The 13,178-nt window shown below is 36.7% G+C and overlaps 1 protein-coding gene across 9 annotated transcripts in view; it reads left to right on the top strand.

Moving 5' to 3' along the window:
- The window catches only part of hpse2 (heparanase 2), a 60,590-nt gene that overhangs the window by 12,669 nt on the left and 34,743 nt on the right, over nucleotides 1–13,178 (top strand). For 5 of the 9 annotated variants that reach the window (XM_058058278.1, XM_058058279.1, XM_058058281.1 and 2 more), the window contains 3 exons: nucleotides 4,140–4,306; nucleotides 5,455–5,609; nucleotides 6,218–6,379. In XM_058058278.1, coding sequence (XP_057914261.1) covers nucleotides 4,140–4,306; nucleotides 5,455–5,609; nucleotides 6,218–6,379 — 484 coding nt within the window. Of the gene's footprint in view, nucleotides 1–3,945; nucleotides 4,307–5,454; nucleotides 5,610–6,217; nucleotides 6,380–13,178 lie in introns of those variants that run through there. The other 4 variants (XR_009120355.1, XM_058058277.1, XM_058058284.1 and 1 more) reach the window with 1 other exon arrangement.

Raw genomic sequence — 13,178 nt, forward strand, 5'->3', positions numbered from 1 at the left:
CTTACAGTGGCTTGTTGCACATAAATCACAACAAATTGATGGTCGTTTTTACCATGAAAGTCATGCAATTATTAGCCAGTAATTCACTGTGTTTACAACGCCGCTAATCGCCATAAATTTGTCATGTTGACTGTGAATTTACCACATCATCTGATGGATAAAAAACTAGGAAAACAATGATCAATATTAACATTTTTATTAGTGTTTAAAAAAAGTTTTGAAAAAAACTTCCTAATATCCACATCAACAAATGTAAAAATAAAATCCTCCATTGACAGTACAGAAGATTTTCTTGTCCTTCAAAATAACATCATAGCCACCTAAGAAAATACCCACTGTATATCTAAATCAAGTCATTTATTTACTAAACACACAGACCTCATATTGCTGTACCAACAAGACGTATCACCAACTCAGCTCACGGATGCAACAAAGGACCTGTTGAGCTTGTTGCTTGAAGATGTGCAGCAAATGAGAGTATTAAATAATCATTGTTTAGTTTTTCACAAGCTAACATAGGCAGCGACATGCTATTTGATTAGCCACAAAAGACTGAAGACTGAAGACAGACTGAAGACAAGACAACAGCATTAGGTACTGTAGTCTGCACATCAGCAGCAACTCATTTGGAATGCCGGGATATACGTAATGCAAATATCTTTGCAACTACTACACTAAATATTAACGATTCGTATTTCACATTCACAGTTTCAAAATTTACACGTCATCAGAATGGTTGATATCATTCAGTAAGTCACTATTCACATCAATATGGCGATAAATTGTCCAGTGAGCACTTGTTATTCAACATTATAGATGCTGTAAATAAGAAATGAAAAAGATTATTCAAAAAATAAAAGTATAAATATGTCTTTGGTATTTATGCATTTCAGCATGCAACAGTACAAAATAAAATCACATTTCCAAAAAGTAATTTCTTCCAGCCATCATTTAGACCACAGTAAGAACTAGCTGATGTCTGAATGAAACTAAGCATGACAGCAGAAGGAACTCTTGCTCCACTGTAGCTAGCATAGCAAGCGTTAGCAACGATGCTAAGACTACACAATCAGTGTTGCCAACTTGGCGAGTTTGTCGGTAGACCTGGCGACATTCCCAACTCTCCTTGATGACATATTTTCTCAAGCAAGAATCTAGCGACTTTTCTGGCGTCGTTAGGGAGTTTTTTTTGGTATTTGGGGACTCAAAAGTGAAAGCACATATTCTGCATTATGTGTCCTCCTGAACAACGGCAGGTGCTGTTGGCAGGTCCGCATCACCCAAAGACAGTCACAAGCCGGCATTATATACAATCAGCATCTATGGGGGTGGAGCTCAGTGTTTCCTAATCTTAATTGATTAGCTACTCTTTTATTATTCACAGTTGCTATTACATATCCTCACCAGAAGAGTGTGCTAACACACCACACCAAGACACTGAAACATATTAACAGAATAAACACAACATAATCTGTCATTTGCTGTTCAAGTACTCAATTGCCAAGGTGTGATGGAAGAACTTTTAGAGGCGCTGGCCAAGTTATCTTATTTTCATTAAATTATGACAATGTTAAATTAACAAATGTTAGTTTATTTATACTTGTAAAGAATGTCACTCACTTTTTGTGTCTCTCTGACAGGTTGTGTTTTTTTCCTACAGCATTTTACTACATAATATGGAAACGTATGCGAAAATTATACAATGGCAATCTAGACTTCTACGACAGCCAATAGCTACTTTTCTTACTGAAAAGTTGGCAACAGTGTACACAGCGCCTAGCTTAGCAACACTTACACACAGTGCAAACAGCTGGTTAGCTAACTTTAACATTACCGTATTAACAAGCTACTGTATAAACGAACACAACACGACCTTACTAACAAGTTCCCCCTCTTTGGTTAATTTAATGCTTACAAATTTTACCCATTGCCAACAAAAATGATATTACCTTTTCCCCCCCCGCATCTGGCCCATTTAGGAAAGCCTCGTGAAAAAGAGCGGGCTCCTGACGTAAAGACCCCGGAAGTGCTTCTTCTTCTTTTTATTCTTACCTGTCACTGTAATACACACACCTACCGCCACCTGCTGTACAATTATGTTAGAATATTACCGTGGATCATGTGAAATAACTGTTAAATACTTTGAAATGCAATGGTAGAGTAAATTTGACAATTACTGGAGGTGTATTTATTTGTATTTGTATAATATTATATTTGTATTTACTGTTGTAATCGTTGCAGTTTATACTGTAAGTCAATCCACATTTGATTTACTCTACACGAGTATCTATTGTTATTCCCACTACAAACCAAACATAATTTTTTCTGTTGATTTGTGTGTAAGATTGAGTTTTTTCCAATGAAAAAAACATCCTAAATAAGTATCTTAAATCTTCTGTTCTTTTAGTGTGGGACTATATTTAAACCAGATGTTAAATATGACAACAAAAAATTTTGCAATAGGAGAATTCAAATAAAAGATTTTTTTTACTCTTTGTTTGGAATGAGGCGTTGGTGCTAAAAACCTAAAAATAAAACATTACAGCGAGGCGCTAATGTTTTATGTTCGAGTTTTTCACAAAAAGTGCAGTTGAACGTGTTCTTGGCTCATGTGTGTTATGTTTGTCATGCAGTTTGCTTGGTTGAAAAGACACCCGTGACCCCAAACAACCACTGGCCGCCTGTGGTGCCCTTGGCTCTTATGCGGGCTGCTAAAAAGCACCGTATTTATGTGCATGTCGCTCTGCTCTGCACCGAGAACAAAAACTTAGTATGAGCTCATATGCGTGCTGTTTTTAATATTAAAATGAACAACCAGCAGGCTTATACTATTTAATATTGTTTCTGCCATAACAGAATATTATAATACTCTGTAATAAAAAAAACTGTAATATATTATTTTATCTACAGATAAAATAATATATTACACACACTAGTGCAGTTATATATTTACGTATAAAAATGTTTAGAAAACTTATCATTTTGCATTAAAATTGGCAATTAATAGTATTATACAACTGATAGCGATTTAGATGCAAACAGCATATTGTGCATAAAAACTGTCATAACAGAATATTATAATACTCTATTAACTGTAATACATTATTTTATCTAGAGATAAAATAATATATTACACACACTAGTGCAGTTATATATTTATGTATAAAAATGTATAGAAAAGTTATCATTTTGCATTAAAATTGGCAATTAATAATATTATACAACTGATAGCTATTTAGATGCAAACAGTATATTGTGCATAAAAATTGTCAGGAATGTCATAATGACCGTAAACAATACTTTATGATTAAAAAGCACATAAAAAGTAAAAGTATTAAAATCATATTGAACTTTTTTGACTGCAATTTAAATGTTAGAAAATGCATTCAAGCTTTAATGTAGTTGTAGTTGTCATTAAGTGACATTTAATTTAATTTATTAGTACCAGAACGAATGAGCTATTTCGTTGCAAGCATATTGTAAATCATTTTACGGTATATTGTTCAAAAACCATAATTAAATTTTACTAGTGTTTTAACCACCATAAATAATATTTTTTCCTAGAATAACACACCAAAACAAAACTAAGTGTATTAAATTAGTATTTTTAAAGTGCTATTTGTTAGGACACGCAGAGAAATGTATTTTTAAGCAACAAAAAAAGAATTACACAACAGTGTAAAGTTGCAGGAATCTGACTTTCTTGAATAAAAGCCAATGCATGTGTTTGACAACAAATAGGAAAAAGAAAAATCTGATTTAAACACCTCAGTGGTGCCTGGGGAGGGACGGCACTGCACTCATCTCCGCCCCCCTCCGCATCCTCTTACAAGTGGGACGGCTGCCTCTGAACATGCGCGCTAGTGCGCAGTTGGCAATTTTTTTGAGGTCTTGGGGGGAGAAGGGTGGGGTGGGTGGGTGTGAGACAACCAGACAAGACGACAGAAGATCCAGATCGTGCAGAAAAGGTGATCAAGCTCCATTGACGTTTGCATTAACTTATCTCCAAGATGCACATAGTCTCAGAGAAAGGACTGTCATGCTCCTCCTGCTCCTCCTGCTCCTCTTGGTCCTGGTTGGCATCCTTGCTGGTGCTGCCAGTCATCTCTTCTTCCTACTCCTCTTCCTCTTTCCCAAAGTACCAGAGAGCTGTTGCAGCCAGTGGGAGTCGTCCGGGCTTCCTGGGAAGGACGCTGATTCTCCTGGACGTCAACACCCGCAGCCCGGTCAGAATCCTCAACGACAACTTCCTGTCTTTGCAGTTGGACCCGTCTATCATCAGAGATGGCTGGCTGGACTTTCTCAGGTACCGAAGACATTATACTTTTATTGCATGGAATCGTTGTTGGTTTCAGTTTTGTTTATATAATTATTAAGTCATTACTTTACTCACTTAAGCACCCCAAAATGCCAGTAAATTCGCTGTAAATACCTCATCCTAAAAACTACACCAAACAATAAGCTCAAGGAAGTCAAGTCGTGGACAATAGCACCACTCCAAAATTACTATGTACATACCTTGGCGATTAAAAGTGAAAATATTAAATACAGGCGTTAATAGTAACAGTGCATTTCCAAATAATTATATATGCAGATTTAAACGGCTTACATTTAATACATTAATACTCTATATGCATGTGAATGGCCACTGTACGTGTTTAAATACATGCTACTCTAAATGGAAAGTATACATACGAAATAAATGTTACAGTTATGCAGATGCGTATGAAAAGTTAGCATACTAAATAAATCCTGCAACTGGATGTTTAGTATCAGTACTGTATGTAGAAAAAACACCATATTTGTAAACGATTCCTGTGTAAATACATACTGACTTATAGGATAGTATATGTCAATTTCAATTGAAATTTTAAATAAAGTTTTTCCAATTCAACAACGTCAATACACTTTGTACAGGTGATAGAAGAATGGGAAAATAGTGTTGTGCGTCGTGACAGTTTACAATATTTTCTTACGGAAAAATTAATAAAATAGAAAATAATATCTGAATGCTATTCAGCGTCACGTAGGTTTAATTCATTTAAAATAAGCCTTGTAATTGTTAGACGTGACTATTTACAGATAGGCCTACCCATTTCAATTTATTATAATTAAAATAACTGTATTTTACACAGTTCGTTTAGTTGATGTGGCTTGTTCTATATGTAGAGGGAATGCAACATTTTTATGAGTTGTTACTTTATTATTATTTATAGTATTATTATAATTAGCATTTTATTGGCTTTTTTCGGTCGAATCGTTTAAATGGCTACATTACTTATTGCATTTACACAGAGAACGGAATATAGAGTAAGGGATATAGAATAAGAATATAGAGAAAGGAATATTAGTTATCTTATTCAACAAATTACAAAATAGCGACAAACAATCCGGTAGTGGTGGGCATTAATTCACGTGCTTTGTTTTGTTTATTTTGCGCTTGCTCACCTCCAGTTCAAAGCGTCTCGTGACCCTGGCGCGAGGCCTGTCTCCAGCCTACCTGCGCTTTGGCGGGAAGCGGACTGACTTCCTGCACTTCAACAACCAGAAGAACCTGGCTAAATTCAGGGGGCCGGGACCCGACTACTACCTGAAGAACTACGAAGACGGTAATAACACGATTGCGTTGTTTTGTACTTCGTCACTTATTTATGCCTGAACAGATTAGTTTCTTGTAAATATTCCCTTTTACGTGTAAAAGTCACGCAGTTTGGACAATTCAGTTGTGTGGGCAAGTCGGTGCGTAGCTTAAATAAACCCTAATATTAACGTTATTTTTCAGTTATTTTAACATCTTTTTTTAAGATTGACATACTTTATATTATATTTGTTTGATTCTGACTGGCACTGGCAGCATTTTTTTAAATTTTGATAATTTCACAGGCGTACCCACACACCAGTCAACACTTAATGCAATAAATTACCATAATGTGTGTGTGAATGTGTGTGTGTGTGTGTACGCTGTATGTATGTATACAGTATATGTGTCTATATACAGTATATATGTGTGTGTGCATATTTACTTAATTATATATATATATATATATATATATATATATATATATATATATATATATATATATATATATATATATATATATATATATATATATATATATATATATATATAGTATTATATATTGTACCTATGTGTGTGATTGTAGCAATCGTATTAAACAGTTTATTTTGTTGTTGTTGTTTTGGCTGCAACTTGCAGATATAGTACGCAGTGACATTGCACTGGACAAGCAGAATGGTTGCAAAGTGGCTAACCACCCTGATATCATGCTGGAGCTCCAGAGGGAGAAGGCTGCCAGCACACAGCTCGTCCTGCTGAAAGAGCAATTGTCCAACATCTACAGCAACATCACAATACCAGGTAGGCGATCACACACTCGCACATGTAACAACTCATTCCACACTTGCGGTCTTTCTCTTTAAGAAATGTTACTTTCTGTGGATGTAGCGTATTCTGGACTTTGTGCGTCGTGCAAATCTAGATGGACGCACGCACACAATGTTCAAAGCATGCCAATGTAAACCATTGGCATTCACAATGACAAATGCAATTTGGAGAGGAGGAATGTGGGGCTGGATAGAGTAGTGCTGGAGCTCTGGCTAGTAAACACACTGACATTTAGACTGGTTACAGTTAACACAAGTTGACCACAGAGCTCCGAGACACAGTTTTGGGTGGCCTGTTTTTATAATCCCAAGTGGAAACTCAGAACTGCGCAAGATGAGGAACAAGATGAGAAATTAGTCTGTGGAATGTTCCCGTCTTTATGGAATAATTCAGGAACCTGTGCTAAGGTATTTACAACAAGGATGAACACAATTCATTCCGTGATGCATTGCTGACTTGTTTGGAGTTTCAAACAATGAAACTAAAACTAGATTTAATCCGTACCAGTTCCAAATAGCCGTAAATCCTATATTAGTTATAGTACAATATTGAAAGTAAAACATTTTAATACCGCTACTATAATATTAAGATGTAAAAACAGTAAGCGTTTCTCTTGTGCTGTACGTGTGCTGTAAGTGACGTGTGTGTGATATCAGCTGGGTAGGGTTACGTAACTATTAGCTGAGTGCTAGCAGCAGGTTAGCAGTGTAGAGAGTAGCCGACAGCAGCTCCTTTGTGATTGCTCACTGCATGAGTTTTCTCCCTATTAATAAAGCGATTGCAGTGCATCATGCAGTCTCTCCTTAACCACAAACAGTGGCTGTAGAGTAGTATTTTATACTGCTCTCTAGATGTCAATAGCCCCCACGAAGTATGCACTCAAGCCTAATGTCGGAATCTTATCTGGCTTATTTTCTATTATTATGTCGACTATATTGGGTAATACAAGTGTGACGGTGACTATAGGGATGTTATTGCATGTCTAAAGGTTTCTAATAATGTTCAAAACTGGTTTTCTATGCTCTAACTACGAATATATTCCATTTATTAATACTAAGTTGCAGAAATTTGTGTTTTGCGATCGAGTCCAGAACCAATTCATTGTGTAAATGAATAACAACTGTGCTAATATACTGACACCATGCAGGACAGTGGTTCAAACCTTGACGATCTGTCCAATTTTAGAGTTTTTTTTTTCCTAAAAAATGAAATTCTGAACCACAGGATCAGAAAGACATTTAAATTTAGAGGTTTATGTTTAAAAGCCATTGCGTTTAGTCCCAAGAGAAATGAACCCAAATGCATTTAACATTGAATGTCAGTGGTCTGTAAGCAATGACAAATGGTAGCATCGAGTGAATAGTAGACCTCAAACGTTCAAAAGTTGCTGCTTGGTTGCTTTTCATCCTGGAGCATGTTGAAATGACAGTGTATGGAGAAAGGAGTGTGTCCCAGTGGTTCTTTCAAAAAAGGTCTGGAAAAGAAATTGTAAGCTCCTGGAATCAAATAACCCTGTGAAAAAGAATCCCATGCGTTACTCGCACAATATATATTGATAACAAAATGAATTGCGGTTGTCCTTTCAAGACAACATTGATTAATTGCAGATGCTAAAGAAACCAATTTCATACCAAATTGTTCTCTGTCGAATAGGTTTCCAATATGTTTGTAATAATGTGTACGGTAAGCGTGTTTTCATGTTTCTAGAGGGTCTCGCTCTCTTGGAACAACAAAGAGACGCTGAATGAGGGATAGAGCCAGAGGTGTAAGACTATATATTTTCAAAGTTTACCTTGTATAGCCACCCTGTCATTAACTATGTAACACTTCAGCTGTGCAAAAGGCCACAATGACCCAGTCCCAGACCCAGTAATGTCCGATTATACCTTTTAGGTTTTGCCTGTTGACTCATCAGGGATAGTGGTGCCTGTTGAACGCTTGCTACTGAGCAACGAGTGATAGCGAATAACACAATGTTTTTATTTAAGCACGTTTAAAATGAAAGGCAAACATCGGTGTGAAAAATGATGACATAAGTCAGAAATATAAATGCTGCATGATATATGACCATAATAAATCACTGCTGTGTCTCATTTTCCCCCACATGCTTTGAGAATCGTGTTTCTGATTGATTGGGGCTCAACTGAAGATTGTGTCTGAGTGTACATGGTGTTATAATAGAGCTGCAAAACAAAGAGTAGCAGCCTTTCTGTTTTCAACTCATTCTTTAACATCAGAAGGACATTATTTAACCATACCATATACAGTCGTTGGGAAGTTACATGAAGCGAGGGGGTCTTACATTCAAAACTGTTTAGCCTCACCATACACGGAACTCAAAGGTCAACTATTGTGCAAAAGCAACTTTCTTTAGCCCCACAGCAGGTTATTTGGCAGTTGTGCTGACTATAAATGCAGTCAGCAATGCGTAGGGTTCTTTGTTTGGGTACTCGATTTTGCGGATACAGTTAGGGCAAACAGATGACTTTGTTACGTGCAATAGTGTACGGAAATTGAGGAAAAATCCTGGTGAAGATTTTTGACAAAACCAAATCATATGAAAAAAATGAGGTTTTATGTATATTGGGGTGTCACAGGATTAAAGTGTGATGAATTATATGTTTGGAGAAAAGCTGTCTCGTGTAAACAGAGCAGACAGAAGCTAACCAGATTGTGAACAACGGCATTAAGATTTCGTTGCATTTATTTGACAATTCCCCCACTGAATCACCAATTCTCAAATCAATGAAAACCACCCCCGTGGACATGATAGCACCTGCACATAGTCTCAATCTTGAAACAAACTAAATTTACAAACAATTATTTTATTATAATTATTTTAAACAATTATTAACAACCTAATATTTTTAGAATGAACAATAGCGCTTCAAGGAGCCACACACTTTGTCTGAGAAATTTGTGGACAACACAGCATTAAACATTAGCATTAAAGCTACAGACACGCAAAACAGTGTATTCCCATGTGGTCAACCTGTGTGCTGCAATGAATTGTGTTCAACCTGAGAGGTTCTACTATTCATAGTGAGGAATAAAGAGAGAATAAACTTATTGAAAGTAATGGTAATGGTTTTATTTCATTTGAACATGCATCAGATTACAATTGAATGCATCACATAATCAGTTCACAGTTCCACATGTCCAAAAGGAGTAGGAAGAAGCAAAGCTTATTAAATCCTACCCCTCCATCTGGTACTTTTACAATCAGTAACTGTTACATTTGTTCACTTCCTGCTTTCCATAATACATTTTTTTTGTTTTTTTTAATAATGTAATACGAGGTGATATGACCATCCAATGACATAATGTGTACCATAGTAAGTGTCAATATAGTGATATGTATAGCACATCATGACTGGTTCAAGACTCTTCATCCTTGTATTTAGCAAACATCAACTGCTTGTATTGTTTCTTGAATTGGCTCATCGTTGTGCATTGTTTGAGGTCCTTACTCAATCCATTCCATAGTTTGATTCCACATACTGAAATGCTATGGCTTTTTTAACATACTCCTTCCCTGAGATCATATTTCTCCTCTCTTGTAGAGAAGTATTGGATGACATTTTTAGGTAATTGGTTATTTTTAGCCTTATGCATTATTTTAGCTGTTTGAAGATGAACTATATCAGCAAGTTTAAGTATTTGTGATTTTACAAATAAGGAGTTAGTATGTTCTCTGTAGGCGGCATGATGAATTATCCTTACTGACCTTTTTTGCAGTACATTTAGCAAGTGAAGATTGCTTTTGTAGTTATTACCCCATATTTCCACACAATAAGTAAGATATGGTAGAACCAGAGAGCAATAAAGAGTGTGGAGTGATTTCTGATTGAGAACAAATTTTGCTTTGTTCAATACTGAAATATTTCTGGCCACTTTATGTTGTATATTTGTAATATGAGGTTTCCTGCTCATATTTTCCTTTCTGCTGTTACCAGTGACATACAATATGAGTAATGTGGATGTTTTCTTGAAGGTGAGATTATAACACGTAGTTTAACTCTCTGTAAACAGGATTTTGCGTTAAGACCTCACATCTTTGTGCTGGAAAGAGTAATAGTGGTACAAGGCTTAAGGGAGGTGTTTAAATATGGTCTGGTAACAATCACCTGAGATCCTGTGTGTGTGTGTGTTGTGTGTGTGTGCATACACATGTGTGTACGAGCAGGTGGTGTTTTAAAGGCCTTTTTTAACAGTCGTGCTCCATCCTTTTCCACTCACCACTGTTAGCCCTTTGACCCGGGCTTGTTAGAGCTATCAATAATAGTACAACTTCAAGATAACACACACACACACACTTGCAACAAGTCAAGCAAATTGTGTGCGCTCAGACAAGGTCACGGTCAGTCACCTTTTTTTTTTTTTTTTTCTTCCACTGCTGCCTCCCGCTGTCCACCACCTCACACCTATTCCCTAATTACCACTCTTGTGTTTACTGTTATTGTTACACTGTATATTGTGACTTCATGTGAAAGTCCGATGTTTATTTGACTCCCCAGAGAATGAGGCAGTCGGTCTGTACAACTAGTCACCTCAAAGGCTCAGTCTGTGTGTTTAAGACTCACAAGATAAACTCAAGGAATCTAGGAATTTTCTCTTCTGTTATTCTCGTCGTCCATCAATATTTGACCTAAAGCAAACCTCCCAGGAACAGAGGAACCAAGAGTCTGGATAGGACACAAGTGTCAATGGAGGGCATAAGGTCCTTCCCTTAAATTAAAGGAGGCGTTGATCATTAAAGTCACCTGGTTTGAGACCAGCTGGAAAGAAAACTTGCAGTGTCTCGGCTCGGAGTTTGACACCCGTGGGATCTGATGTTATCTGCGACAGTACGTATGTGTTCTTCAGCTGTCCTGAAGACCTGAAACTGATTTTTTTCCCTCACTAATATTCCTTGAGTGATTATTATTCAGGCACAGAAGCCACGAGTTAGAGTATATTTACCTCCAACAGTGCTGTCAGAACATTACTGTGAAAATATACAAAAAAATAGATATTCATTAGTGTCAAGTTACATTTTTCAGAAAATTCACGTCTACGTGATGGACACATATGAAGACCACCAGCAGTGGTTTCACGTAAGGCTAATCACTGACAGCATCAGGACGGCGGCTCATGTTTACATACGACACGATGGAGCAATTACTTTTAAACAAATAGCATGACTTGAAATGCTGACAGAAATGTCAGTTGTGTGATATTAGAGATGCGGCCCCATCAGGGGCGGCTATCTTGGCAGAGCAGACCAGTGGGTGTAGGAGCTCATTCTCTAAGTAGTGGCCTGACAGGTTGCAAATATTGTTGTCACTTCACTTGTTGTCCCTGATTTGAGTTTGTAATGAAATTTAATTAGTGCATAGCTTTTGTGTGCTGCACCCCCAAAAAAAACAGGATTTGCAGGATTAAAAATTACACTGACTCTACAATAGGCCCATTTAATATGATTTACCTTATTGATACTCTTGTTAGAAGGCTTAAATAAAATTATTATTATTATTTTGTTGTTGGATGAGTCAGTAGTTGGCTTTGTGTTCAGACAGATGTTTTTCCTGCACTTTTCCTTTCCTTTTTCTTTTGTTCTCAGTCTGATCTCACATAGATGATATCATGTGTCCTGAATGTTTATAGCCTCTAATCAGTTGTTAGGTTTAAACAAACATCGCTGAGAGTCCACCAGGCAATACCCGATCCTGTCTCTTTTGAACTGACACAGAAGTTGCTTGGAAAAGGAATAACAACATAGCTTAGCTTTGCTAACACTATTTTCTACATTTGCATATAGTGTTTAAATCAAAGCATATGTAGGATACTGAACAGTTTTAATTGACACCACCTTGTGGTGATAAATTTGCTCACCGTTATTGTTGCTGACGTCCTGCTTCACGCGTGTCTGGAAATATGCACCCTTAATACAATTTGACAAGTTGCCTATTTTAGTTAAAGTACACGTCAGATATGCGATGCATAAGACGAGTTCACGAGTGACAGCGAAGACTGTACGGCTCCCAAAAACTACCAAAAGTGGAAAGTGAAAAAAAAAAACGGGACACTGTTTATCCAGATGGGGCAAGATTAGGGCAATATGCAACATCTAGTCCAACATGTAGTCTTGTCGGCAACCTTTCCCTTTAAATGAGCCATTTTTCCTCTTTTTCTATGTAAGTCAACTTTGAAATAATTTAAACACTAAACTATGTAAGCCTTTTTGAGTCGTTCCTTTATGTGTAAAAGAACATTACAAAATTCTGCCACCTTCAACATAAAAAAAGGCACATCAGAGTTCACATATCTGCTTATTAGTGCTGCCTGCTCAATATTGTTTACATCACTTGGCTCTTCACTGGCAATTGAATATGCTTGTGCTGAATTAATGTCATCAGTTTCCCTACCGGTGATGTTTGTTGGCTTTCTATTAGTCCTGTCTTTCTGAATGAGTTCCTATTTATTTGGAATTTGAAGAATAGAAGCTTTGATATTTTTATGAGCGATTCTGTCATGTATTTTCCATCTGTGAATAGCTTCCCCCTTCTTATGATCTCATGTGCAGCAACTGTCGTTCAGTTTGGACCATTTATTCTCATCTTGAAAGTATGTTTGCTCTGCTCAACTTTCTGTAGTACAGTAATTCTCTCTTTTACGCCCATCAGCTGTTGGATAGTTTTACTGCAGAATTAGTGGTTCATCCTCATCATACCAAGCATCCAGCATATGCTACATATATATTTGTTGTTTTTTTTTACATGCCAAAGTGTCA

This window comes from Doryrhamphus excisus, chromosome 20 (genome assembly GCF_030265055.1).
Source record: "Doryrhamphus excisus isolate RoL2022-K1 chromosome 20, RoL_Dexc_1.0, whole genome shotgun sequence".
Classification (NCBI taxonomy): Eukaryota; Metazoa; Chordata; class Actinopteri; order Syngnathiformes; family Syngnathidae; genus Doryrhamphus; species Doryrhamphus excisus.